General features: G+C 44.8%; 1 protein-coding gene across 2 annotated transcripts in view; it reads right to left on the bottom strand.

Moving 5' to 3' along the window:
• Positions 1 to 974: 974 nt before the first annotated feature.
• Positions 975 to 27,647, bottom strand: part of SMAD9 (SMAD family member 9) — a 39,368-nt gene continuing 12,695 nt past the window's right edge. Inside the window, exons 2-7 of one of the 2 annotated variants that reach the window (XM_074567407.1) lie at positions 22,804 to 23,430; positions 15,810 to 16,067; positions 12,813 to 12,950; positions 10,888 to 11,109; positions 6,193 to 6,449; positions 975 to 1,853 (exon numbers count right to left, since the gene is read on the bottom strand). In XM_074567407.1, the coding sequence (XP_074423508.1) occupies positions 1,710 to 1,853; positions 6,193 to 6,449; positions 10,888 to 11,109; positions 12,813 to 12,950; positions 15,810 to 16,067; positions 22,804 to 23,215 (1,431 nt within the window). In that variant the 5' untranslated portion in view covers positions 23,216 to 23,430 and the 3' untranslated portion in view covers positions 975 to 1,709. The remainder of the gene's footprint in view (positions 1,854 to 6,192; positions 6,450 to 10,887; positions 11,110 to 12,812; positions 12,951 to 15,809; positions 16,068 to 22,803; positions 23,431 to 27,647) is intronic. The other variant, XM_074567415.1, reaches the window with a different exon arrangement.

Here is a 27,647-nt window from a genome sequence, read left to right as displayed (position 1 = left end):
AAGATTTCAGGCATCCTCTTCTAATTATGCAGTAAAATATGTAGCACCGGATATTGTGTGAGAAGAAAAGAAACATCCTATAAAACATTTTTTTTTTCCTTGTGATACTTCTGGTGTGTTCTAAGGAGGAATGAGATTGGAGAAGTTATCACTCTTTCTGACCCTTAAAGCAAAACAATTTTCGGTGGACTGTTACACCTGGAAAGAAACAATCCTCTACCCTTTCAGCAAGGTAATGGAGACCATCAAAACGTAATGAGAGTTTCAGCTCCCTCCTCAGAACAGGTTACCAAGTGAACAGCATTTTGTAAGGCTAGCTCTGCGGTTGAGATTATGGGCAACGCGTTTCCCCATGTACAGAAGGACCACAGACAGGGAGCTTTTAAAAAAGGTTCTGCACAAAGACCCACTCTTTGCTTGATCGCGGCTTACGCTACCTCACCATCCTCTGCAGGCAAGGCAAAAGCACTGCAAATGATGAAGCCCGTAGTATCGAAGACGAGGAACCATCCATGGGGATGTACGGAGCGACTGGCGGGGAAGCCCTCTCTCTCAAACCCAGCTGCAGTCAGACTGCGAGGACTGGCCCAGCGCAGGGGGTGGACGTGGCTGGCTCCCACCTCCTTCTCTTTGCATCCTGGGAGCGTGGGGCTTCCTGTTCCCAGTATGGAAACTATGCCAAGATGAACCATAAGTAATTATTCGGTTCTTCAATGCGCACTTCATTTCCCTTTTTTGAATCACAGTTCAAGTCCCTTTTGACGTACCCTTGGTATCAGCACAGTAGTCTAACTACAGACAGTCCTAACTTTAAAACAAACTACATCAATACTGTATAATGGATAGGATTCAGTTTACATGCCAGATACATATGCAAGTATGTATGTACTTTGCAAAAAAGCACTGGAAGTTAGTTAGTTTTTAACTTATAGGCATATATTTCAAATTTTCTTTTTTTTTTTTCTTTTTTTCTTAGGAGCTTTTTGCATTTCAGTGCAGCGGTACCGTACGCTACTGACTTAGCAGTATCAGACTACTTGGATATGTCCATAATGCTCTGATAAGGCTCCAGTGCCGAACGCGTCCCGAGGGCTCTCTTCTCCTGACAAATCCTAAGGGAGACAGGGGTGCTTCAGCTCCTCGGAGGATCTGTTGTCCCATCGTGCTTTGCAGCAGGGAGACAGACTGGAATTGCAGTTTAGTCCTTCAGTTCACTGGATAAAAGTCATCTCTATGCATAAGTCCTGTGCACCACCTAAGGTCCTCTTTTAGACCTGGAATTAGGATGTAAAATGGATATAAACGGTGCAGAGATCTGATTTTGGTTGCCTGCAGAGGGGTGAATTTCACCTACTAGGAACAGCTACAGCCAGGTTTCTGAATCCACATGGAAGTGCTCAGAATTCGCACCATTTACTGGCTTGGCTGGGGAATGAAGATGCTCACAGGAAATGTTTGACACTTTTGCAGGAATTTGGCTTATTTTGTACTAGAGAACAGATACGCTACACCTGAATTTCTAAACTTATTGTACTGGCATCAGAATAACTAGAAACCACAAAACATAGCATGAAAAAAACAAAAAGGAGACTATGTATAGATATATTTACATCTACATACATCTACATATAGAAGCTTCTGTTCACTGGAGATCCTATAAGCCACTGCCTGCAATAGCATCCATCCTAAGGGAATTCTAGAGATGATTCTTAAGAGACCGAGGAGATGGGGTTATGAGGTGAGCCCATCTGTGTCAGCACCTTATCCAGCCATTGCAATGGTCCATGCAGGTGGATCTCGATCCAGCAGGGCGTGCTTGTAACATCTTGGCGATGATACTCTGCTCCCCAGCCCTATAAAAGCACCAAAGGACCAAGAAGTGAGGATTTTTTTTTTTAAAAGAAGAGATATTAAGTCACAACTCCAGTGCTGACAGTCTAACACAAACTACAGGCAGTCCATCACCCAGCCTCCCAAGGTTTAATGCTTTGTCCTAGGGATAATTTTCTCTAGTAACTTTGCTCCTTTTTAAGGTCATTGTTGCCACAGTTATCAGGGACGCTACGCTATTAAATTAAAAAGGCTCAGTCACACTTCCAGGTGCTGGGACCAACTGGCATGGAAAGGCCTGTTTCCAAGCTTGGCTGCCTGCAAGCAGCCCATGGGGAACGGTCCCTGCTGTTCGCACCCCGGAGACGTGCCCAGGAAAGTCTGCCAGCCTGCTGTCTGGCACAGACGAAAAGCAGGCCAGGCCCTGTCATAACACTTTATCAGGAACTGGGAATGATCCTGGGCACTGTTTCCTTTCTTGGTAGAGATGTATCCTACGAGCCTGAGAAGTTCTAGGTATTTATCTGAACCTCTGGAAACTTCCAGCAAGGTTCCTATGTACCATACCTAACCTATGTATAGACATTTTTTATAGGTTTTCTATCCTTGGACATATCCTCTTTTCCCATGGGAGTTCCTGGCTGCCTGCTGTGGGAAGTCCTGCAGTAATTTCTCCAGCTCTTTCAGGGAGATAAGGGATATGGAGTCTCTAACAGAAGATGGGGATGCAGTGCTGGCAGGGAGAAAAGAGAACCAGAAGTCCCTGCGCCTCAAGTGGGCACAGTGTCTGCTTGTTAAGGCAGACACTGTGATTTCACAGCAACACAAGACGTCCGAGTCGCAGCCCAAAGTCTCACAGCTAAGCGGCTGTCTCCCTGCCAGAACTCAACTTGGATTTCCATGCAAAATACGGTCCCACCGCAGGATGAGGATCTTCATTTGCGGGCTGCCGGTCAGAGAAGCTGAGCTTCACCGATCGTTGTCCTAGTCAGGGGGGTTGATATTATTGTCACGAAAAAAGGACATGGATGTATATTACGACTGATGCCTGACAAAGACATCTAAATTGTAGAGTGCTGAACACCTCAGAAAACTGAGGCTGCTACAACCCACTCCTCTAGAACGATCAGCTGCAAAACTAGGATCAACACCAAAACTAGGTGCCATAATAAGTGGTCTGGATAAAACCCACTTCTACTTAATGAAGAAAAGGGGGAAGAAAGGAGAAACCCAAAGAGTACTTTTAATCAGGCAGCATTTTTTGAGCTGCAGAGCATTTATCAGGCTAGGCAGGGCCTGTGTTCACAGGCACCTCAGATTTATGTTCTGGAAACGTTTGCATAAAATGCCACTCTCTAAACCAGTGCAGTCAGGCTTGAGTTTGTGAAGCCTTCAGTACTCAGCTGCAGTGGAGATACACAGCTAGAAGGGCAAGTGCCAGAGGAGTTGATGTGCCTCTGCTAACTGGCAAAAGCCAGAGGAATAGGAATTACAGGTTGCAAGTGCAACCTGCCCAATTTGGAGGCATCTAGCAGCGTGTGTCGGTGGCTGGCCATCTCCCTCTGCTGGCAACTCCCAGACACTCACCGGCTGCCCGTGCTGGAGCTGCCAGCTGTGGAAATGCCAGGGGGGCAGGACCCCCTGTGCCCCCCGTACATCACTCCTGGGACGCAGGTAGCCTCCTTCGTCCGCGGGGCTGAAATGAACTCAGAGGTGGAGCAGTCTTAGTGAGGGAATAAAAATGAGAACAGCTTGCAAAGCTGTTATGGTGCTCTGCACAGAAGGTGGGAAGATGATACTGATACCCTCACAGGGAGTCGTCCCTTCCAGCACCGAGAAGACCAGCCAAGGGGTCCTGCTGCTCCTGCCAGCCCTTCCCACCTCCTGTGGGCCACAGCTCTCTCCAGACCAGCATGCAGCCACGTCCCAGAGCACTGAGCTGCCTCGTGCTGGGGAGCACAGCCAAGTCTGCTGGGCTGTCCCCTCGGCCCTGAGACCTGGGGAAATGTGGGAGGGCGGGCGCTGGGTTCAGACCCGGCCTTAGAGGAACTCTTCTTCTCTCCACTTGGTGCTTCAGCTGCCTCATCTGTGGAGAGGGGACAACAGCCATCCTGGTCTGGCTATCAGCAGCACTAAGCGGATGAAAATCGCGGTCTGCTCTCACTGATGATACACTCACATTGGCCTGAGAGCTGAGCTCCTCCCAGCTGCTCCGTGGGCACACGAAGGGTATCAGAGGGGACAGGACCTTCACTTCCCTTGGCCCATGTCCTGCCTCCAGATGAAGGTACAGTCCTGGTAAGTTTCTCATGTCTTGGTCCTTACCCATCCCTGCCTCCCAGCTCAAGCACTGGAGGGGTAGGAGGCAGGGTCTCCAGCCCTTTGGCTCTGCTTGCCCTGTGGGCTGTAGGTGACCAGCATCATCTGGTCACAAATCAGGGGAGAAGCTGCAGGACTACCCTGCACCTGGGGGCTCCTGGTGTGTGGCTCTGACAGACAACACGCTCCTCTGTGCACTGTATATCCAACACCCAGGAGCTCTCCTGTCCCCGGACTGAACACACTGGGGCTCACGCTTTGGGAGAGAAATAATCTGAGAACACTTTAGTACAGGAAAGGGCTTTTACAGGCCAGGAAGGAAGAACGTAGATGAGATTTGCATAGCTATTTTCCAAAGGTCATGGGAAAAGGTTCAAAATAACTCCTTGCACTGGTCTTCTGGTGCCTGAGGCACTATAGTGGCTGCTATTGTTTCAACAAAGCAAGGTGATAATATGGCAGCAGCGCTACTGAGTGCATCAACACCACCATTTTTGCTGCCATGCTGGGCATGGAGGCAGATAACACATCAAAGAGACTACCCCTGAGTTGCTGAGATAATGAAAATATTGCATAACTGGCTACACTACCTTTATAAACAACATGCCCATTCATGTCTTCCATTAAAGAAAATTCTGTTTGTTGGGTTTCTTGCTTTCTTTCTTTCCCCTAATGCTTGCGTGTGAACAAGATGTCAGTTCCTTCCCAAGAAAACAGCAACAGCATGGTCACGGGCAGAGAGATTTTGGCTTGGACTCTTGGGAAAAATTACAGGGCCCTCTTAATGCTCTCAGAGGGTTAAGAAGATGGGTCCCCAAGGATTGCTGGAAAGAGTCAGAACTAGAAAGGTGTGTGGGACTCAAAACTCATCTGCTTTGAAGAACACAGGGGAACTGGGCTTGAGCCTCAAGCACTTTTGCAGTATCTTAAATGTGAATTCAATCAGCTTGATTCAGTCATTTGTATAGAACCAAATCTGCAAGACAAACGGACGTACTCAAGCCATTTCTTATGGTACCTAGCAGGACCAACTTGCTTCTGATGGTACGACTTCTCTAGTTTGCAGGCTGAACACTGCTGCCAGCTTTCCCCAGCAGCTCTATAGGAAGTCACTCTAGTGCATCTGTAAACAGTCTTGAAATACTTGCCATTCTCTGGGGTTTAGACACTAGCTACAATAGGCACCTAAGTAAATCCTAAGAGCTAAAAGGAGTCAAGAGATTTCATTCTGGTGAGGAGGCCATTCAGAAGATTTAAGAAACACCCACAAAGACTGACACATCACACACAGAGCAGTCAGACCGCAAAGTTCAGATATGAAAGATATGGAAACAGTAATGGCTTTTGTGGTCTCCAGTCTCTTCCAAATAACAGGTCAGATGTTCTTTTGGGTTTTGTATTCTGCTTTCCAGAAGCCCTTCTGGTAGTGTGGCTGGCCAGAGTACATGTCATCAGAAATTAGGACAATCTCTTGCCAGGGATCAGACAGGTGGCAAACAACAACAACTCCCAGCAAGCTCAGTGAGGGCTGAAGGAGGACCCAGTGTTTCTTGACTGAGACCATGTATACCAGTCTATAGTAATGGTGAGACTGTAAATTAGTCTAGACACATAAGGACATTCTTTTCAGATCTATGGCACTACCAAGCTGTATTGCAAACCAGTAACGATAGGAGAGATCACAACCACCTAAGATATGTGCTGCAACATTTACACATTGCTAAGCCCCTCTAAGCTGAGCTCTTTATGCAATCAACAGGGGAACATCACCATTCAGTCTCTGCTAATTTTCCACAAAAAGCATATGGAATACCTGATGTTTGGAATCTAAGAAATTTCCAGGTTGACCACAAAAGCTACTGATTCTAAGCACCTAGAAGCTTAAGGCGATAATGGAAAACAGGCAGTCTGAATTGCTATTTGCAAGATGGGTGTCTAAATCTCCACTTGCGAAGGATTTGATGGGGTCTAGTTCAGCACCAAAGCTAGTAAGTGATGGGATTTGCCTTTTCAGAAATGCAAGAGAAAACAAAGAATGCTTACTTTAACAAAGCTCATTCGAATAGTACACATCTTGGTCAGCTCATACACCACTTCAAAACCATGATTGACTGACTGGGCAAGCAGCTGGGCGAAGAGCTGGTTGTTGAAGATCTTGAGGCTGCAGCCACTGGGGATCTTGCAGACAGTGGCTGGGTGGAAACCATGCTGATAGTTACAGTTGCGGCTTTGCACAAAAATACTGCTGTCACTGACACATTCAGCATAAACTTCCCCACCGACATAGTAAAGATGAACACCTTGAAAAAGGAAAAAAACCACTTGTATTATTTCTCCATTGTTCACTACACACTTTATACTAGTAATTTTTTAATTGTTTTACTGGTGTGGGCATACAAGCCCAGGACCATTCCAAGCACTCATTCCCTATACATTGACTTTTAAAAATAGTATCTGTGTCCCTATCCATATATCTGTCCAATGGACCCACCAATTTTAAGAGGAAATTGTCATAAATGCTATTTGGAGGTACTGGTCTAGCAGAAAAAAGTCTGGGCACGTGATGTTCTGCCTTGTTTCTCAGTGAAGGTTGGTTTACTTCTTTAACCCACCAGCATAGTACTTCATGATGCACACACGCACATACACACACACATAAACGTCAAACATATGTCAACCATGTACAAAGCATGGATCAAAACTGTCAAAGAACTGACAAATCTGTTATGCATTACACATTTAAATCTATTTTCACTGGTGAGCACATGCACGCTGACCAAGACCCACTTCATTGCACGCTAATTTTTTACTACAGGATCCTGTCTCATGCAGTTCAAACACAGCATGGTGTGTACTTAAAATAGCTTTTCTGTATTTTGTTTTATACATCACATCAGAACCATGTATTTGCATTTACGTGATGTGACTTACTCATCAGATCCTGTTCAATGCGACCTTTAGCAAGAAAATGACTAGTTTTCTTCTGGACTTTTCAGTGCCTGAGTGACTTACCACCACTAACTCTTAAATTTTTACCATGCCTTGGGGAAATGAAGATGGAAGCATTTCTATCCATTCAAAGAGTATGGTCCCCCCAGGATGTGTCTACTTGCATTAAAAATACACCTAAATTGGTGAGAGAATTCATCTTAGCCCAACTCAGCAACCTTAAAGCTAGGGACCTCGTGTAAGCTAATTGTGTAGATGCCTTCTCTAGTTGATAGATGATGAGACCAGATGATTCACTCCATCTGCTACAGAGTGCAGGCTCACAGACAGCTCAAACTGCTGGAATTCGGTGCAGGTGCTGAAAAGGCTCTCGTGTTCCCTGCCCCTGCTGCCTCGCACCACACCTGCTTTCATGCTGGCAGCAATGGCTGGGGACTGGGCAGCCATAGAGTGGGGAAGTGAACCAGCTAATAAAATGGAAAAACAAGCAAAACAAAAGAAAAGATTTATTTGCAGTGAGATCTTCATCAGTGGAAGGGTGGCAATGGGGACCCAGACTGCTTAAACGTGAGCATGAAACCACACCCTGAAGGGGGGCGAGTCATCCTGTGAAGCTGCTTAGGCATTCACCCTTCCCATGGCTAGATTAGGTGAAATGAACCCCTCCCACGGCCAAGAGAGGTGGGAGAACTCAGTTCTTTGTTCTCATAAAAACCACCACTAAATAAAAATAAAATCCTCCTCTCTGTTCCCAGGTATGGCATTCAAACCCTTACATACAAATGCACACGTTCACAGAGTCTCAGTGGACTGCCCGGAAAGCTAGTGATAACTATGCTTTAATAATTCTGTTGTAATTAGTTTTATTCCTGCTGTCTTTCATACAAAAAAGACTGGTTACATATTCCCAGCCTGTTGATCATTCTGTGGTCATGACAGCAAGGGGCAGCAGCACATCCTCAGGACAAAACCAGCCTCTAAACAGAAGTGGGAAAGTCTTGGGGAAAAGCAGGTTGAGTGGGAAAAGAATCTGGGAAAAAATGAGCTCTCCCATAGACTTCCAGAGTGACTCAGACAGGAACCTTGAAGTCTGTCTTCAAGCCATCACTTGACTTTTACTTCTATGCACCCACGAGCTCTCAAATTAGATGTGAGTGGCAGGGAGTGTGCCTCAGAGCACAGGCCAGTATTGCACTGGGAACACGGGTGAGATGACAGCTCCATTAGACCAGTCGTCAGCTCCAGTCCAACAGCACCGGACCTCATGGGGTTCTGCAGGTTGTGACTGCTCTTACTTGACCTGTGACTCCTTTCCCTTCTCTGGAAGATGGATAAAAGGGAATGGACTGAAAACACAAAGGTCCTGGCTGACCTTGATGGAGTCCATACAACTTTCTGAAACAAACAGAGTGAGAACACAGGGTAGGGAGAGAAGAATAAGGACGTAAACGTTCACCACATCTCAAATCTTCAGGTGTGGCTACTTATTTAGGGTGACCACACATCTGGGTGCTAAGGTGAAAAGCTTTAAAGTCTCAATTTTAGTATATTGAGTAACCCAACTTCTGAATAAAATTAATGCTTTCAAAGGCATTGCCCAAACTGTGTCCCACAGTAACAAAAACCACCATAGTCACTTCTGAAAGGAGAGGCTACAATTTGCTTTTTCCTTGTGGACTTTTTAAAAGCAATAAATACATCAGTAATGAAATGTCAGTGTATATTTCCATTCTTCTGGTATTCATTTGCAGAGACAAGCACCCTCAAGGAAGCCAAGCAGCTGAATACATATTTGCAGAAGACCAAATCAAGGGTCCATATGCTTTAGTGGGATTTCATTACTCTCTGCAGAAACTGGAAATTTGGCAGTCTCCAAGCATCCACATCTTTTTGACACTCTGCTCAGAAATCCCCTTTTTGTCCTTGAAGTCTGACTGCTGAAACAGGTCCAATTGCTAGTAGATGTTGCATTGTGTTCTGGATTGTTTTTAGCTTTGATGTGGTATTTCCAGGAAACCATTTCACGCTGATACACTAGATGACAATTCAATCACATATCCTTATCCTACTGAGCTAATCTTGTTTACTCACTCTTTTTTCTCCCCTGTTAACATGTGACAATTGTATCCATTTCAGTAGCTTTCATCTGTCCAGAATGCCTTTGAACTACACACTTTCGGAGCTGCTCTGTGCTCTTCTGCAGGCCTGTACTGGTGCCACTTCTATTCCACTTGAACGTGTTTTTTTAAGATTTGCATAAACAAGGAAGAGCAGTAAAATTAAGGATCTCTGATATACTAAGCTCCTCTCTGGGCAACCTGCTCCCTTCCCTTGGGCAGAGTCCTAGTGTAGAACTTTAAAGGACTTTAAATCAATGAAGACAGATCTTCAGATTTGAATGGATGAGGACCATTAGCATTTACCTCATTTTCTTCCTGTTCTGTCTCTTCCTCTTTTTGGGCAGAAAGTCACAGAATGCAACATCCTCAAATGACAGCTTTGACTGGGATCTTTTGTCATTCTTCTTTTAGGGCTGGGCGTTGCTTTGATCTACAGCCCTCTGACAGCTTATGCTGATAGAGAAGCTTTGCCTTATTTTCTGAGTAAGTTGGAACTAGAGGTACAACTCATTTCCACCCCTCACAACAAACTATCGTGACAGACACTTGTAGCATCACACTGGCTTATACAGTACCTCCGCAACACAACTGCTTTCCCTTCTGGAAAAAAGTGCAAGACTTAAGTACACCATCTCTATGATTCTGTGATCTCCTGTGCTTGCCTTCAGGTTCACTGTTGCTTGTAAAAACTATGTCACATTTGTCTCAGAGCTTCCTCATACTCAGTCATTCAACACTAGACTATCAAGAGCCAATTAAAATACTGCTCTAGGCCTGGGAAATGAGGTGAGGTTGACAAGATAATAGGAGTGGAACAATTAGAGTTAATTAGCCCAGTGGGAAATCCATTCCCAGGCAGCTACTGGTGAGAGGCTGACTTGGCAAGATAATGAGTCTAGACTGGATATACCAGAACAGGCAAAGCTTCATCTGCACAGAGAAGTGGCCGGTTCAGGGCTTCTGACTCACTGCCACAAACAACAGTAAGTTCTGGGAGAATATCATGCCCTACACAGCCCTAGTGAGCTGGGATGGAGCGTGTGCGGCCACCCATGTCTTGGTGTGGTCTCCTCGTACTTGTCACCAGAAGCACATGCTCCTGCATGTACAGGGTATATGTACACCAGAAGTGGAGCATACAAGGAGAACTGCTGGAGGGACAATCCAAGACAGTTTTACTGGTAAGAAGTTGACAAGGCAGGGAATCAGACTGGTAGGGAGGGAAAAGCTACAAAGGCAACTCTGGTAGAGTTCTTCAGCTAAATAACTCAACTACTAAGTGTTTCATCCATCTCCCTTTGTTATTTGGTGGTAGGAGAACCAGCCCTGAGGCACCAGCAATTATCCTTTTAGTGGCATTTGAATGGCAATATTCCCAGCTGCCAGAAGCTCTAATAAATAAAATGAAAATACATACTGCTAAATTAGAACACACAACTATAAACAACATTTTTCTCTTCGCTGGCCAAGTAAATAGCTTTTGAGAGGAGCTACTCTGCTGATTGTTATCCAGTCAGAAAAGAATCAGCTGCTTTTCTTCTATTTCAGAAGTAATCTCAGAGTTTTGGTTTTCAGACAAGCACATCTCACAAATCAGCTAGGTTTCTTAATGCAATGCATGGTTCTTTCAAGCTCTGAATATTCCTGAGGAGAAAGGATTTCCTCTTACCTTTTCCTATGTGTCTCCGTGTGTTTTCTATAGTAGAGTTGCGGTTTACATTTGAGAGCAGTCCCAGGCAGAACCTGTTTTTGTTATTTGAGGGATCCGTAAATCCATCTATAAGGATACTTCGAGAGGAAGCCTGGAAAGTCTCCCCTACACGGTTGTTGAGTTCATAGTAGGCAACTGAGCACCAGTGTTGGGGTTCCTCATAGCAAACAGGCCGAAAGTCTGTAGGAAATAAAATTAATCAGATGCTCAGGTCTCAGTAATATTTTTTAAACAGTCATTCTCCATTTTCTTTCCTCCCTCCCTCACAATCCCACCCCACCCGGCTCTTCATCTAAACAGTCACATATGTCATGCTTTATCTTAACAGCAGCTTCTGTTCCTTCTTAATTTTATGACTGAAGCCCCAGACATGCAAAGGGCTGGTACACCAGCTTAACTCTAAGCCTCTGAGGAGTCCCACTTGTTCTTAAAAGTGATAACTCCCTGCATTAAATTAAGCACATGCTGACATTCCTTGCTGAACTGGGGCCCAATCTCTGTACTGAAAATAGCAAGGGATACATCTGCTCTGCACACCAGCAGGAGCTAGGGATGACAGACGGGCTCAAAGACAGTCAAAACTGAACCAAGACTTCAGCCTAATACCAAACTCTGAAGTTCAGAAGTAATCAATCACTCCCCCCAATTTTTTGCATGCTTTGGGGCTTTCTGCTTCCATGTGGGACTGTAAGCAGAAATGTCAGCAAGGTCATTTCTTTTGGATCTACCCCTGCCCAGGTTTTCTAACTCAGAGACAGAGAAAGACTCAAAAATGTAACAGAATCTCTGAGTCTGGTTTGTCCTAGAGGAATTAGTGGGAAACCTTATCCTGCCTGCCCACCACAGGCATGTGAGACCTCCTGCCCCCAGAGCACCTCTGTGTGTAACCTCTAATAAAAACTGCCAACTAATATTCACTAGGGCAGTGACCACAGATGGTAAACTACGGTAAAGAGATTAAAACATGCCAACAATTTATTTAAAAGTATTGGTTATTATTTAGTTATTATCTAGTTATTATTTGGCCATTCTGTGTACCCATCTGTAATTAGCACTATCACTGTCATCTTCCTTCTGCTCCAGTTCTGTGATACACACGTGTTCCTCACTGTTTCAGAAGGCTGGCATTATTTTTTTAATGTGCATGTGTGGACTACAATATGCTGGACTAAAAGAGCAATGATGATTTTTCCTTTGCAGCAGCAGGAAGCCAAAGGAAAACCCAGCAGAGGAACTCCATTTCCCCTTGCTGCTCTGCAGCAATGGGCTTTGAATGGTGGAGGCATCACCTACCACTACCAGTCTGGAGGTAGCAGAGACCATCCCAGAGCCGCCTTCTCTGACCACCTATGCCCTCTCCCACTAAAGCATTCTTATATGAGGACAAAGAGTTTGGCCTTCAGTAAAAATCTCTTTGTACTTCACTAGAACATGTCCTCTTCTAGCCAGCCAGTAATGTAACATTAATACAAAGATGGCAGTAAAAAAGGTCCCAACCACAAGGCTTTAAAGTACTTGAAACCCAGAACTGAAGGTGATAAAGAAATCAGTTCTGATATTGGTAGTGCTCTTGTGTGTTATATTGCCTCACCATCCTTGATTTGATAACTTTGTCTTTACAACGTAGATAACAGTGTTTGCTTTCATTAACAGCTTTTAACTGTAATAGTCCATGGATGCAAATAAGGTCTAAACTCTGTAACTTCAAACATAATTCACTGAATTCTTAAATCAACCTATTCTGCTAGCTAATGGATGGGTCTAGTACACAGTCTTACTGCAAAACTGTCTGAAACCTATTATTACAAATCACTGAAGAGTTCAAATAACAATTTTTTTGCTTAACAGGTTTTCTTTGAAGAATAGTACAAATGGTTATTTACTTTCAGCTTCTCCATCGGCAGATTTACCTCCATTGGGCAAAGACAGTACTAGTTGACTTTCAGCTAATGCATCCATTGACCGCCCATTGTGGGTTCCTGGAGGTTCTCTTGCATGGTAAGGCGGCGGTGGAGTTTCCACTATTAGAAAGAAGGAAAGAAAGAAAGAAAAGAAAAGACAAGACACCTAAATCAATACGTTGGTAAATTCTCCCCAGCTTTTCCTGGTGAATACTTAACATTTCTTCAGCATATTGTTTAGCTAGAGACGGGCTGGAAACAGAGCACAAATCTGAACCTGACCTCCCTTCAGTCTCCAGATTAAGACCATTACATGTTCATAGAGGACAGGAAGGAAGGGCTGTCATGTTGGACATGCTGCACTTGAGAGAGAGGGACAGTCACAACAGCGCCTCGGGCCTAGACCGGTGTCCAGTCCAGCTCTCTGTTAACACCAGCTGTTACCCAAGAAAGTAACACAGTCTGATCCTTCAGTTCCCGACTTCTCTCACAAATTTAAAACTTGAAGAAGATGATTTAAGAGCAGAAGCTAACTTTAACTGATCCTCTGGGAGAAAGCTCTCTTTCTTCACAGGCTATAAAAAAGCCCATGGAAACCCTTTACGCTCTAAAATCAGACTTGGCAGAACTCCCTTCAGATTTGTCCTTTTTACCTCTGTCCTACAAGGGAAGGCTGTCCCTCTTCTGGTTTGTTCAGTCTCCCATCAAAGAGCAATGGATGGGATGAAAAAACCTGGAGAAAACGTATCAACTCACAACCTGTCCAGCTCCTGATTTGTTTCATTTATGGCACAGTAAGCTAGAAAACAGAAGGTGACTCTACAGTGGGGATTCTCAAGAAAGATAGGAGGCTTTAGAAACCCAAAGAAAAAAAGCAACTTCATTTTTGTATTAGAAAATGTTGACATTCACTGCATAAGCACTAAAAGCATGTAGGTTTATTCATTTGAACAGAAACTCAGTGGGCTTATGTGTAAATTATAGCCATATACAAGCTTGCAGGACTAAGGATCTCTTCAAGAAGATCAGAGTTTAACTTGGTTACAGGTTGACATTTCCTCTTGTGTCTGGGGTCTGTTGGCTGCCCCTCAAAACAGAGCAACTTCACCCAGAGTGGATAAATGTGGACTATCTCATAAGACAACCATTGAATCGTCCAAGTTAAGTACTGCACAAGAATATTACTCTATTTAAGCATTGTTCAGGATTTAGGAATTTCATACGCTATATGATATTTCTAACATACAGATGGCATAACCCTCCCACAGAAAATGCAACAAGTAGAATAGTAAAACAAAATCAAGGAAGAACAGAAGAGAATACAGGTTGCAGAAAGGAATATAATGCGGTTATACAGGTATTTTTGATGTCTACACCAAAGCTAGTCACCATGAGCTCTCCTTCTACCCACTAAAGAAAATCGGGCACCTGCAGACATGGTGCATCGCAGCTACTTTAGACATATACCTTCAGATGCAATGGATCTTGTTCTAGGAGTGCCTGTTTCTCTCCACTGATTACAGAGAGATTATAGACAATTGCATGAGATGTAGAAATTTGCATTGTTGACACCTATATTTGGTCACACCAATCCCACTCAAGGTTCTTGATGTAACTCCAGTTTGCTTTAGATAGTCTTCCATCCCTGATTGTTACACAGGCAAATTATGCTTATCAGCATGCTGTGTACTGTGACATACTGAAGCTCAGGTTGAGCCACTTCCATTTTTAAGTAGCTTTGCAAGGTCCCAAGTTCAGTTAAATGCACGAGTCAGAGTCATTAAATAGTTGGAATGGGCCTGATTTACCTGTCAGGACCAGCTCCACTGAATCCAGCTTGGTTACACAGAGGTGAAAGAAAAAGATGTGAGAAGACAAACAAGTCCTACTAGTTGCTGAAATTTTTCCATGTTGCTAAATATGATTTAATCTGAAGTATAGATCTAGAGAAGAAATGAATGAAGGTCCATTCAATGAATGGAGAGGGAAGGAAAAACATCACACTCTGTTGAAAATGTCCATCTTAAAAGGAAGTTCAAATACTACAAATACTTTGTAAAAATAAATACCTTTCTTGCACTTAAAATAGGCATATCGTTAAGGACAAAACTTTAAATGCTTTGTAGGTGAGACATTAAAACTTAAGCCACCTGAATTCATCTTTGTGAAAAATTTGTTATCATTGAAGCTATTTGAGAGTTACAACAAAATGCAGAAGTGAATCTGAACCATGTTTTGGTATTAAAGCTAGCTGTCAGCTGTGATGCATGACACCTTCTTGGCATATTTAACAGCCAAAGCATAGTAAAATTCTCAGGCAATTAGAGCAGTACTAAGTAAGGAGCTCACAACGCAAACAATCTGGCTGACAATAACCCTGCCGACCTCAGAACTGTGGAGCTTATGAAACATGTTCCAAAGTCATAGGAATTTGCCTGTTGGCTTCAGCAAGTGTTGGGCCAGGTTGTCAACCAACTTAAAAATTAAATTTAAATTAATTTAAATTAAAAATTAAAAAATATTTCTGTGTACCAATTTCCCCATTTATCCGTTCTCTCTCTTGATGGAGTTTCTAAAGGTCCCTACCCGGACCATCTCTATTAGAAGTGCCTAATTTAGGTATTGCAAGTGCTCTTTTTCGTGGATTGTATCAGAAGCTTGGATGGGCAGCTTTAGGCAGAAGGTGGCCTGGTACACTTGCTCCTCTCCTTAATTTTCCCCTTACAGCAACCATGAAATCTGATACAGGTACTTCTAAGAGTAGGATGACTACAATTCTTAGTCCACTGAGCATCTGTCAGAATAACTGGGAGACAATACCAAGAGGCAGTCACAAGAAGTCACGTTCCAAATCCATCCTGTCCAACATTTCAATCTGTAGCTACAGCCTGAGGGGAGCACACAGAATTGGCACGTGACCCCTGCCCCTGGCCAGAACCTCGACTGCCTCGGTCAGGATGTCTGAAAGCTCGTTCTTACCTGTGAGCTGATAGGGACTTCCTGGTCCAGAAGAGCTTCCTGGTGAGTTGGGGTAGCTGATGCTGTTAGGCGACTGGGAGAACATGTGGCTGGGTGATGATGGAAAAGGGGTGCATGGAGGATGCTGGAAAGAATCGGGATAGGTGGCATTGTGCGGCATCAGCGGCTCGCTGTGCAGAGAAGTGTTTCGAAACTTGGCAAGGAGGCTGAGGTGAGGGTTAAACTCGCTGTGTCTTGGAACGAGTACTGGAGGTAGGACTGAAAATAAAAACAAGAACAGAAAAAATCTGGTTAAAACTGCACTCTTGAAAGTATATCTCTATGTAAGTTAAAAAGAGGCATATTCCCTGCTGCCCAAATATTGCTGTCTATATACAAGACACTGAAGGGCAACAACAAACTTGTCCAAAAACAAGAATCAGGAGCTGATTCTTGGACCCTTTTTTGCCCAGATTTGCAGCCAGCTGCAGCAATTCCATATGCAAAATATGGACTCATTCCTGACTTGAGCAAGAAACCATAAAATTCACAAGTACGGCGTGTGCACACTTCCCTCTTACAGAAATGCAAGTTCTCTCCAAATTACCTGTCCTTTCCTTCCTGAAAGACTGAGCGTCAGTAGTTAGTTAAATGCTATCACCAGGATTTGCCAAAAACACAGACAAGTTTAATAACAATTAATAGCGTTCCACAATTCACTGCATATTTTACTACCAGCATTTTACAGATGGGCAAAAGGAAGCACAGACAAGAAGCTAGACACCAGATTTAAAAGGTTTTCAGGTACTTGAAAAGGCTGCCAGCCAGACAGTGGGATCTTTAAAAGGAAATGTAAATGGCAATTCAAATATTGCAGCAATATTAATTTAGCTCTTGCAATACAGTTAGAAAAGATCTAGCATGAGGAGGCAAATGTCAATGGTTGGTAGTTAAGACATGAAAAACGCTGGTCAGAAAACTGAAATCCAAATTAATCCATGTAAAAAATGGTCTAATAGAAGACATTGCCTCTCTTCACAAACTCTCTTCAGTTACATCTCATACTGTTGGTGCTGTAGCAGCATTGCTGCATTGAGAAACCTGAAGTTGACCCAAATTATTGTGCATTCTGACATATCAGGAGTAAGAGCAGAACTGGCATCACACCACTTCAGAAAACCCAACTAGTGAGTCACCTATGAAGATGCAGCCCCTAGGCTGGAATAGAAGGCAGTTTGCTAAATAGTTCTGCATATGGGAGTTCAACTTGAGGTTTTAACTGGGTCCCCCATAGTCCTTGTGGGGGGAGCAGCACCTACAGTGGGTGACTCATGTACCCCAAGATTTCTGTATTATTCACTAGCTCATGTAGTGTCTAATTGTCTTAGTTAAGGCCTTAAACACAAGTAGGGGGGAATGAATCCCCAGTTGCTGTCATGCAGATCTAGAAGCCACCAGAGAAGATAAGAGGGCAATTCGTGTATATGTGACAAGGATGAATTGTCCAGGAACAGTTCAGCAGGCTTGTATTGATTGACCCAGTGTCCAGAGTTCCTCTGGCATAAAACCCAGCAGCGTGTAATCTTTCAGTCTATCCTTACTAGTTTACGGAAACAAATAGCAGTGTGCCCTCTTGGTTATAAATGCTGACAGGAATATATGGTTTGAACGTGTTTTAACATATTGTTTAGACCCAAAAAGCTCTGTCTAGGTAAGGCCAATTCTTTTTAGGTAGGTGAGCTAACACCTTTTAATTACAGTGAACTCTCATTTATCCAGCATAATGAAAGAGTGGAATAATTGCTATAAAGCAAATATAGAGATAATGCAAAACATGTGCATGAGTAGAGGCTGTAGGAACGCCCTCATTGGAGTGCACCCTCAGTGCACTCAATTGCTCAGAGAGCTGCGGCAGTCCAAGCTGGAGGGGGAGGACCAGTGTCTGGTACCAATGGCAGGCTTACAGCTTCTTGACCAGTGGCAGGCTTACAGCTTCTTGCTTGATGCAGCACTATGCTGCACCCGGAGCAGGGTAAACCACACTCCTGCCCACCCACTGCCATATACCATTTGGGAATTTGCCAGTCACCCACGAACTGAAGAACTCAGCCCTAAAAACATACAAAAGACTGGGCTGATGACAGGGGGTTCACTGCAGAAGTTATCTTCTTGCTTGCCCAGAAAGACAGGCACTGAGGTACCTGTTAAGAGACTATACATAGACCCTTCTCCGGCCCAACACATTTCTAGTTAGCTTCTGACCAGCACAAGGATGGTGCTCTGGAGACTACCTTTTTTCTTTCTGCCTCTGATATGACCCTGTCTGCGGGTTGAAGGTTTTGCTGCCACCCTCTTAAGTCCTTTAGTAGAGATATTTCTGCTTCTTAACCGCTTCTTTAGTTTTTTGGATTTCATAGACTCCCCAGGTAGGACTCATACAGGCAATCATAGAATCACAGAATCATAGAATCACAGGGTTGGAAGGGGCCTCTGGAGATCATCTAGTCCAACCCCCCTGCCAGAGCAGGGTAACCTAGAGCAGGTTGCACAAGAATGCGTCCAGGTGGGTTTTGAATGTCTCCAGAGATGGAGGTATTCGCATCTGAGATGCACTGCCCAGTCCCCCATGGGTCTCTTCATAGCCAGTGGAGAGAAACAGACTCTTTTAGCGCTCAGTTCATCTGCTCTGTGTTGGGACAAGGCCAGTACCACCACTGCAGATGTGGTTTCGGTGAGCTGGATCCCTCCCATCCCATGCCCCTGTGGGCAGCTCCAGCCTGTGAGCTGCTGCTGCTTCTGGGGTTTTCCTCTGAGGCTCCATGAAGCTGGTATGATGCTTGCCAGGTCTGCTGCTGCTCAGCCAGCTCTGACCAGCAGCCCTAGAAAACAGGGAACTGGTGATCCCTTTGCAGCCATCAGAGGTGCTGAGCAAGGGACAGCTGTGCCACAGCAATGGGAGGTTGGCACCTTGCTGCGGGTACCACTGCTAAGGAAGCGGCTTTCTTCAGCCCAGTGAGAACTCAACACAACTCCTTCTCTAAATGAAAGCTGAGAATCTGGATGTGTGAACAGCACTTGCCAGGAAAAGCCTTTGACTCGCCCTGAGTGAGTCAGCAAGAGGAATTTTCAAGCCTTGAACTCCTTCCCAGCTCTGACCAGGGTACTTTTAATTTCTGCTCTGCTGCAGTTTTTGCCACCTCACTCAATCTTTCCACTGACTGCTCTGTGGCTGCCTAGAGGGCTAAAGCCTCTGTGGTGGTGAGGAATCCAGAGATTTGCTTGTTTGTGGCTAAACATTCCCCAGAGGGCCTTGTTCTCCTTGCTCTTTTGGTAACAGATGTCACTCTCCAGGGCACAACAACTCTGAAGGAAGTGTGACCAGAGGCATGAAACTGAGTGACTGAGGGCATTGGGACCTGTCTGTCCCCATAATCTACCTCTGTTGTCTCCACTCAGTGGAGTCCTTATCTTCTACCTGCTGTTCTCCACAGAGAGCCAGGGGTAGATCCTTTCTTCTACACATGCCCAAGTGTTGATCTTTGTTCAACTAAAGACAAATATGGTCATGTCTGAAGTCCTGCCTCTGCCTCTTCTGCAGTAGGCTTTTTCCTGTTCCCTTTAACTGCAACAGTTCTTGCTGGAAACCTGGTTGTGACCAGACCCTGTAACTTCAGGTGCTAGCAAGCAAACTATCAGCCTCACAGTTTAATTCCAGGTACAACATCCACCCTGTGATTTCTCACACATCAGCCCATCTTTGCAGAGTTTACTACCTTTGGAGACCTACCCTCCAGTGAGATCCATCTGTTCCCTACACCCATGACCACAAATACCAAACACAGGCCCAACAGTGAGATCATCGGTTGGTCTTCCAACTGGGAGGCTATCACATCTTAGTCCCACTCGGGCTTGATGAAAGCAATCAGTCTAAGTCAAAAGTTCATTTAGGCTCCTGCTCTCTACATGGTGCATGCTAGAATTTACACTATCTACACATGAATGATCTTTTATAAAAAGCATATGGTAAATGTTTAGGCAGCTATTATATTTTTCTGAAACTGCAGCTTCTCCTGACAACAAACCATTCAGACATTTGACCAGCTCTTCCAGGCAAAACAACAAAGGGGGAAGCAGAACCTAATCACCATACCTATCTCCTTTAGCCTAGGTGGCCTAACCCCTCTCTGCAGTGGGATGTTGCACAAATAAAGGAAATATATGCTGCTTTTTTAATAAATGGCACCTGTTGCTCAGCAGACCTGAGAAGAATTCTGCTGGGGACACTGGTAGCAACAATAAAAGCTATGCATAATCGGTGCAGTATTGGTCAGCATAGACTAGGATGCGGCTGGGCAGCCTGAGGACACAGCAGAGGCAATGAAACCCCTGAATCTCAGACCAGAGCAGAAAGCTGCTCTCTAGTAATAAAGGTCTAGGGATCTGCCAGGCCATTAAAGAAAGGGTGAGGCCTTCCCGTCTTTGATATAAATCATTCATTCTGAATAAAAATGAAAGAATCTGGTCACAGAGTGGTTGACTCAGCAAGACAGACTGCAGTGGTGGAAAGTGAGCCCCAAAAGGACGAACATTTATATGAAAATAATACTGGCTTGTGGATTTTAAAGAAATATGCTGCTGACTAATTTCATGGGTGGATTCTTTAGCTCCAGAGGACAAGACTCAGAGAATCTCACATAAGCCTAAAATCACCAACAGCCAATATGCAGAAGATGTCCTGTAGTGAAAAGAGGACTGTTGTTTAAACATCTGGCACTTAGATCAATCGCTCCCAGCCTTTTCAGTGGTGATCTCACTGCTACCACTTTCTCCTGAACCTCGTTTCTTCTCTCGCCTCACCACCACCTCCTTGAAGCACTGCTTTCTAACTGCCTCTGGCCTGAAGCTGCATTACTGCCACTTGCAGGGGTGTAAGCTACCTCTCCTGCCACTGCCCCAGCACACCTGAGCAGACTGCACTTCTTGCTGCCCCGCATCTTTAGCAGAGAGGTGACCCACTTGTGAGCTTCAGCTTCTAAGTTGTCCTCCTAAAAAGAGCGGTAGACGTGAATACGACAGCTCACGAACAAGTCGTAGACCCTGTGGAGAACTGGCACAGCACAGCTTGCACCCTCGCAGCTGCGCTCTCTTTCACCTCCAAAACAAGGCGGTCACGCCCCAAGTGCCCAAAGTCCCTCCTGTGGGCTAAGCCCTGCACCCTGAGAACTGCTAGTCCATGCGAGTCTGCACGGTTCAAAGCTGCACCCAGGAACACACTGCCATTTCAGCAATACTCAGACCTGCACCTTGGCCCCGTCTCATTTACTAGTAGAGATGCAGCCAGTCTGGTGCACAGACAAACAGGAGAGACGTTCACAGCTGAAAACTTCTGAGTTTCAGGGCCAGAACAATATGCTTTGGCAGCCATTTAGCAGCTGCTGGCTTATCCCAGTACTAGCGTTTGTTAGCTGGCACTGAACAGATCAGAAGACTGGGGTTGAAAACAGCACTGTGCAGTGCTGTCAGCTACCACACTGAGGAGACTCCATTAACTACACTGGAGTTACACCAGAAGAAATGAGAAGACACTAAAGACTGCAGCCTTCAAAGAGAAAGATACACAAAGTGGGATATTTTATGAGCATCTTTTCTTGGATTCTTGAAGAGTTTATTTTAGCAAGGCAGGAGATCAGCTCTTTCCACTGAAAACTGTTGACAACACGCACCACTCGCTGCAGCTGTAAAATTTTAGTTGTGACAATGTTTACAGCAGTTCAGATACAACTTCAAGATGACAGCTCCGCTGCAGTGGAAGGACTGTCAGAAAAGGGAGCAGCCCCTGTTGTTTTTAACAAACGTCTTTCCCTTATTTCATCTGTGTGAAAAGAAACATCCCACAGTTCACTTATCTGATCCCAATGTCACCTCAGAGTAAAGTTCATGCCAGACAAAGAGTAATCACAGAATAATAAGTATACACTTACCAACCGTATCCATTAGTAAATTAAATTACTGTGATTTTTGGCAGCAAGGGAGAGCTAGGTTAGACATGAGAAATCATTTTGAACTGTAAGGATAGCAAAGCAAGAGATTCATTTGCCTGGGGAGGCTGTAGAGCCTCTATCACATGGGATTTTTAGAGCTCATTAGAAAAACATCTGTCAGGAATGTACCTGGTAATTTGTTTTGTTTTGGGAGTAGGGGCAGAGGAGAACAGGATGACTGCTCAAGATCTCTGCCAGCCCTGCTTTCTAAGATCCTCATAGAAGTCAACACTGAACACTGTAATTTTTTAACAGCTGTTTCACTGACGCAAAGCTTCAGTGACCCTTCAGTGAGGTCATGAGTTTTCAGTGCTGACCAAGTCCAGTCTAAGGATCATCAGTGGAAAAATTCAAAGTCTTATGGGATCTTGGGTGATTTATTTGCCACAAACTATCCATTCAGGTAAGTAAATCCCACGGAAGGCAGGCCACGAGGCATTTTTGGAAGAATCAACTGACCTGGTTTCATATCCACAGCAAAATAAGCCATCTTAACTGCAACTGTAATCTTTAAAGAAAGAGACAGAGATACACTTTTCCTGTGGATTAATGAGACAACTGTTGGTTTTCAGACAATGCGGCATAAATCTAGACAGGGTGGTAAGTCTAGGACAGTGCCTAGAGGTCATGCCAATGGCCACCAGTTTGCAGAAGGAGGGTTCAGAGAGCAGCCAGCACCCACGTCCGCGGAGAGGGAGCGCGTTTTCAGCACCCTGGACAAGATCCGGGCGCCCTCGGGGGTTGATGGGACGTGGACCCCACGGACCCCATGGACCCCCCGGAGCAAGTTGCTCCTTACTCCCACCTGACGGACCTGTAGCACCACCAGGCAGGGAAAGACCCAGGGCCCTTCCATCAAATGGAGCCTGCCTTTTCAGATTTCAGAGCAGAACTCAGTAGTATGCACCAAGACGAGACCTGCCAGTGCAAGAGCTAATAGGGAGATGTGAATCATTTGCAGATGATATAATTACCTGGGGTTTCCACCCGCCGGTAATGGTAGGGGTTAATGCACACTTCTTTCTGTTTTGAGCCAAATGGGAACTCACAACATTCCAGTGGTTTCAACTCATGGTGAGACTGTAAATCAGGCCAGCGCCACACTCTGCAGTATATGACGTGGGGAAGCCCCTTGCGGTGAGACACCTGCAGCCGCCCATCCAAGGAACGTGGGATCGTGACACATTTACTGGGCTGACCCGGGCAGCTCAGAGCCCTTTCCAGTTCTTCCATGGCACCTTTTTTCTTCTTTAACTTCTTCACCAAGGAATCAACAGCTTTTTCTGCCCACTTTTCCTCTTCATCTCCTTGTTTCCAGCCCAGCAGCCTTTTCACTGCAGGGCTGGTAAAGGAGAACAAGGAACTGATAGGGGTGCTGGAGTGCATAAGAAGCAGAGATTACAGACGAGTGTCAATGGAAGCACAAATCGCTCTCCTGCCTTGCAAGGCTTGCACGGAGTTTCCACAATATTGAGATGGACACTTCCTTCAAGGAAAGGTTCTTCCACACATACGTTTTTGTAGTCTTAGGCACTGGTTACAAATAGTCCAATGGGGTGGGTCTCAGAACTTTCCAAACATCAAGAAACTGCTGATGAAGCCTGCAATAACAACACAATACATCATTAGGTTTCACACACTCCTTTCATTGTTCCTTCAATAAAATCTTTTGAAAGAGAAATCATTCAAAATGTGTATTTAATTTTCAATGGTTTTCTGTTTCTTTTTTGCTGTTTACTTTGGGTCCAAGCCTCTCCTTCCCACTACCCTCCACACTCATTTTAGAGTTGGACCTTGGAAAGCATTAAGTGTCCAGTCACTTCAATTTATGTTTAGGTTTAATGCACTAGGCAAATTGTTGCAGGGTTGGGGTTCTATTTAGCACAAAAGAAAATGTACCTTTTTTCTTTATGCTGGTAGCTGTAGGTTCAGCTCAAGCACCTTCTACAAAATTAAATCTGTAATATCAAATTTTACAGAAGTAATGAGTAGAATATTGTCGTGACTTCAACTCCCTCTCTGCCCTTCCAATCTCACTCAACTGTCAAGAGTTGTAAAATATTAACTGTAAAATTAATTTAAAATTCAAATACGCAAGATTTCATGTAGTGCGTTTGAAAGATCTATCACTATTCTCTACGCTTATTTACATTGTTTCATATGCAGGGGAAAACCTTGTTTGCCTAGCCAGTCTGTTTTGCTCTCTCCAACAATTCAAAGTTTTTTGGATGAAAATCACAGACTTTTGGACACAGTTTGTGCTGGATGGATCCTGAGTTATTTCTGCTAGGAGTTGCTACATCTGACAAAGTCCAACAGAAAGAGTTTAGTTGTTGCGAGTTTTTCTTTTTTTTTTTTTTTTTTAAATGTAGCTGGAGCCAGTCTAATTTTAGCTGAAAATGACATATTTCCACTGACTGGAACTCTGAGGAAATCGTCCTTGTATGTCAAGCTATTTACTGCTTTAAAAATACTTCATGGACCCCCTGTGCATACCAAGTCCAAAGGACTGAACTATACAGAGGGCACTTAAAACAGGAGATGAGGCCAGCTTATAAATGGATGCCTCCAGAGAAGCGTCTTCTAAATGGATGCCTCCAGAGAAGCAGCTCCATGACTGCTCTACTCCACCCTTGTGGGAGGACTTCGGTCCTTCTTGCTCCCCACCAGTAAGGCCTGGACATAGTCCTCAGCACTACTTATATGCAGCCACTGAGGGGACAGAGAGATATTGCCCACTGTCGGGAGCAGCGGGGCTTCACAAACCATATTATTCTGCAGTTTCCTGAAATTGTAAGAGTTCAAAGGGCACCTGGGGACACTGAGTGCAGGCACAGCTACAACATATTGAGACTTGAGGCCAATCCCAAAGACTGGTTCCTCAGCATAGTCTCATATGCTTAGCACCACACAGCTCTGGAGCATGCTGCAGGGTAAGCACACATGGCCCGGGGCTTCAGAGCCTCTTAGACAACATGCAGTGTTTGCTGAGGACCAGTAACTGCCTAGAGCTGTTTTCCTCCTGGCTCTTCCGTTTTGTTCTCATGCCCATTCCTCTGCCCCACTGTGTTACCCTTTAAGACCCCCAGCACCCTGAGAAATGCAGATCCATGTAAACATAAGGAGCTTTTTCCCTTCTTCCACAAGTGCAGCAATGATGAGGGCAGGGGCTCAAACTCCCCAAAAGCCTTTCACAGAGGCTAGGGAGATGGAAGCACTTGGCCCCACAGAGGAGAAAGCATAAAAGTAACTCTTTGGCATGTCGCAAGTCCCATCAGAAGCTGCTATTGCCCCAGGAGATTCACGTTTTGAGTAACAGCGGACAGGAGGCTGCATGAAAATATGAACAGAGGGACTACAAAACTGGAAGGAAGAGAAGGCACACCTTACTTCAGGCACCCACCACAGCACTGAGCTCTGCCTTATGCAATTTCAACATTATTAATCTACGTGTATGTCCAGTTATCCCCAACTGTCAAGAGAGGCTCTTGACAGAGCACGGCAGAAATCCCCTCACTTGCGCCATTCAGCAATCAATTCCACGGAACAGTCCAAACTTGTCCCACACCGCAAAGAGAAACTTCAGATTCCAGATTTTTTCCCCGCTCTGTATTAGTAAAAATCCAATGACCTGGAGCATTTAACTGGATAGTTACTAATGCCTCTTAGTCAAAACCGAAGTCTGTTCCAAACACTTAGAGGGTACATGTGAGAACGAAATAAGTTCAGAATGATTTATCACAGGAAAAAACCCTCAAGCGGCTTGTAAAACATTATGTGGATAAAATGAAGGCAGGAGGTCTCCAGCCTTTGTGGGAGCAGGCTCAGCCTGCAGAGCCCAGCGCCAGCCCCATCCAGGCATCCTGTGCAGTGGAGGTGCCCGTCCCTCACTGCCCTGGTGAGAACCTGGGGAGGACCCACCACCGAGCTGCTGTCATGGCTTGGCAGCACCAAGCTCATCCTCAAGCAAGAAAATGAAACCATGCTGGGATCTCTGTGGATCAGCCCTGAAAGCAGCAGCAGGAAGCGAGAAGAGCCTGGGACGAAAGCCCACAGGAGCAGTAGTGGTGCAGCAGCCTCTGCTGCAGGCTGAGAGGGAAAATGGCTCACACTTCTTATCTGAGAGGGTCTCCCAGGCGTTAGTGTGTGTAAACAACTGCCCCTGATAAGTTAATGCAATGTTACAAACATCAGATATGAAAACATACAATGTTCACGTAAAAGTATTGTCCCAAGATTTTCTTTTCCATTTTGACCAAGGTTTTAAATAAACACATTAATCTCCTTCAGTCAAATTAAATAACTCAACAGTGACATCAGTTTGAGTCCGAGCACTATTGTTGCTAGTGGGAGAGTCGCCAAGACTATGTGTATAAAAGCAAAAGCCGTGCTTTGCAGGCCATGTGATGTAGTCTCAGATAAATACGTTGCACAATTTCCTACCCTGCTCCCCTCAGTTTCTTCTAAAATCTTTTTTCCCCCGAATTCAACTGACATACAACATACAAATGGTATTAAATAAACTAAACAGCTTTCAAATAATATTATTATCAGAACATCCTAGTTTAATGTTATTAAATTACATAATACTGCATAATTCAGCAGCCTAAGCCATGTGTTGCTAGGCTTACATACTCCATTATGAAATACCTAGGCAGACACTCTGCTCCAGGGCTGTAACGATAGAGATGTCAATTCACAATTTAATTTTAACAATCTTTCAGGACAGTATTTGCTTAAGCTGCATGCTTTTTCTAACAGGCAACTTGCCTACCCAACTGGAAACTTCCAGCATTGAAACATTTCAAAACCACGTTTGATGTATTTTCTGTGACGATGATCCATCATGTTTCTCAACGCTCATCGCTTGTGAGTGGTGTAGGGGGAGGGAAGTGTTACAGGTTTGATCACAACCCCACTACATGTATCAAGCCCTGGGACGTACCATGATGGAAGTCCTGGTCTGGTCACCTCTATCTCCCTCTGTGACAATATGATGAACTATCGTCAGTATGAGTCAGGCATCATTCAGGGTACATCTCTAACACGATTCCCTCATCTGGGACTACAAGGAGGGCTTTGTCTATCTGTCAGGTAAGTGACTGGTCAAGACCAAACACAGCCAGTCCTCCATGCTGTAAATCTGTTCAGAAGACTGCTTGACAAAATCCCTTGGGAGGCTGCCCTGAAGGATATAGGAGCCCAGGAAGGCTGGACATACTTCAGGAGAGAAGTCTTAAAGGCACAGGAGGAGGCTGTCCCCGTGTGCCGAAAAACAAGTAGGTGGGGAAGGAGACCGGCCTGGCTAAATAGGGACCTTTGGCTGGACCTCAAGAACAAAAGGAGAGTCTATGACCTCTGGAAGAGGGGGCAGGTCTCTCATGAAGACTATAAGGATATAGCGAAGCTATGCAGGGAGAAAATTAGGAGAGCCAAAGCGCAGCTAGAGCTCAACCTAGCTACAGCTGTTAAGGATAACAAAAAATGTTTCTATAAGTTCATTAACAACGAAAGCAGGATTAGGGAAAATCTCCCTCCCTTATTGGATGCAGAGGGAAACATTGTCACAAAGGATGAGGAGAAGGCTGAGGTGCTCAATGCCTACTTTGCCTCAGTCTTTAGCAGTGGAACTAGCTGTTCCCTGGGCACCCAGCCTCATGAGCTAGGAGACAGGGAGGGGAAGCTGAACGAGGTCATCACAATGAAAGAGGAAGTGATCAGTGACCTGCTACGCCGCTTGGATGCGCACAAGTCTATGGGACCGGATGGGTTACATCCAAGAGCGCTGAAAGAGTTGGCAAATGTGCTCGCCAAGCCA

This window comes from Larus michahellis, chromosome 1, assembly GCF_964199755.1.
Source record: "Larus michahellis chromosome 1, bLarMic1.1, whole genome shotgun sequence".
NCBI classification, from domain to species: Eukaryota; Metazoa; Chordata; class Aves; order Charadriiformes; family Laridae; genus Larus; species Larus michahellis.
Note: the sequence above shows the minus strand (reverse complement) of the source record. Positions and strands in the feature narration are given on the sequence as shown.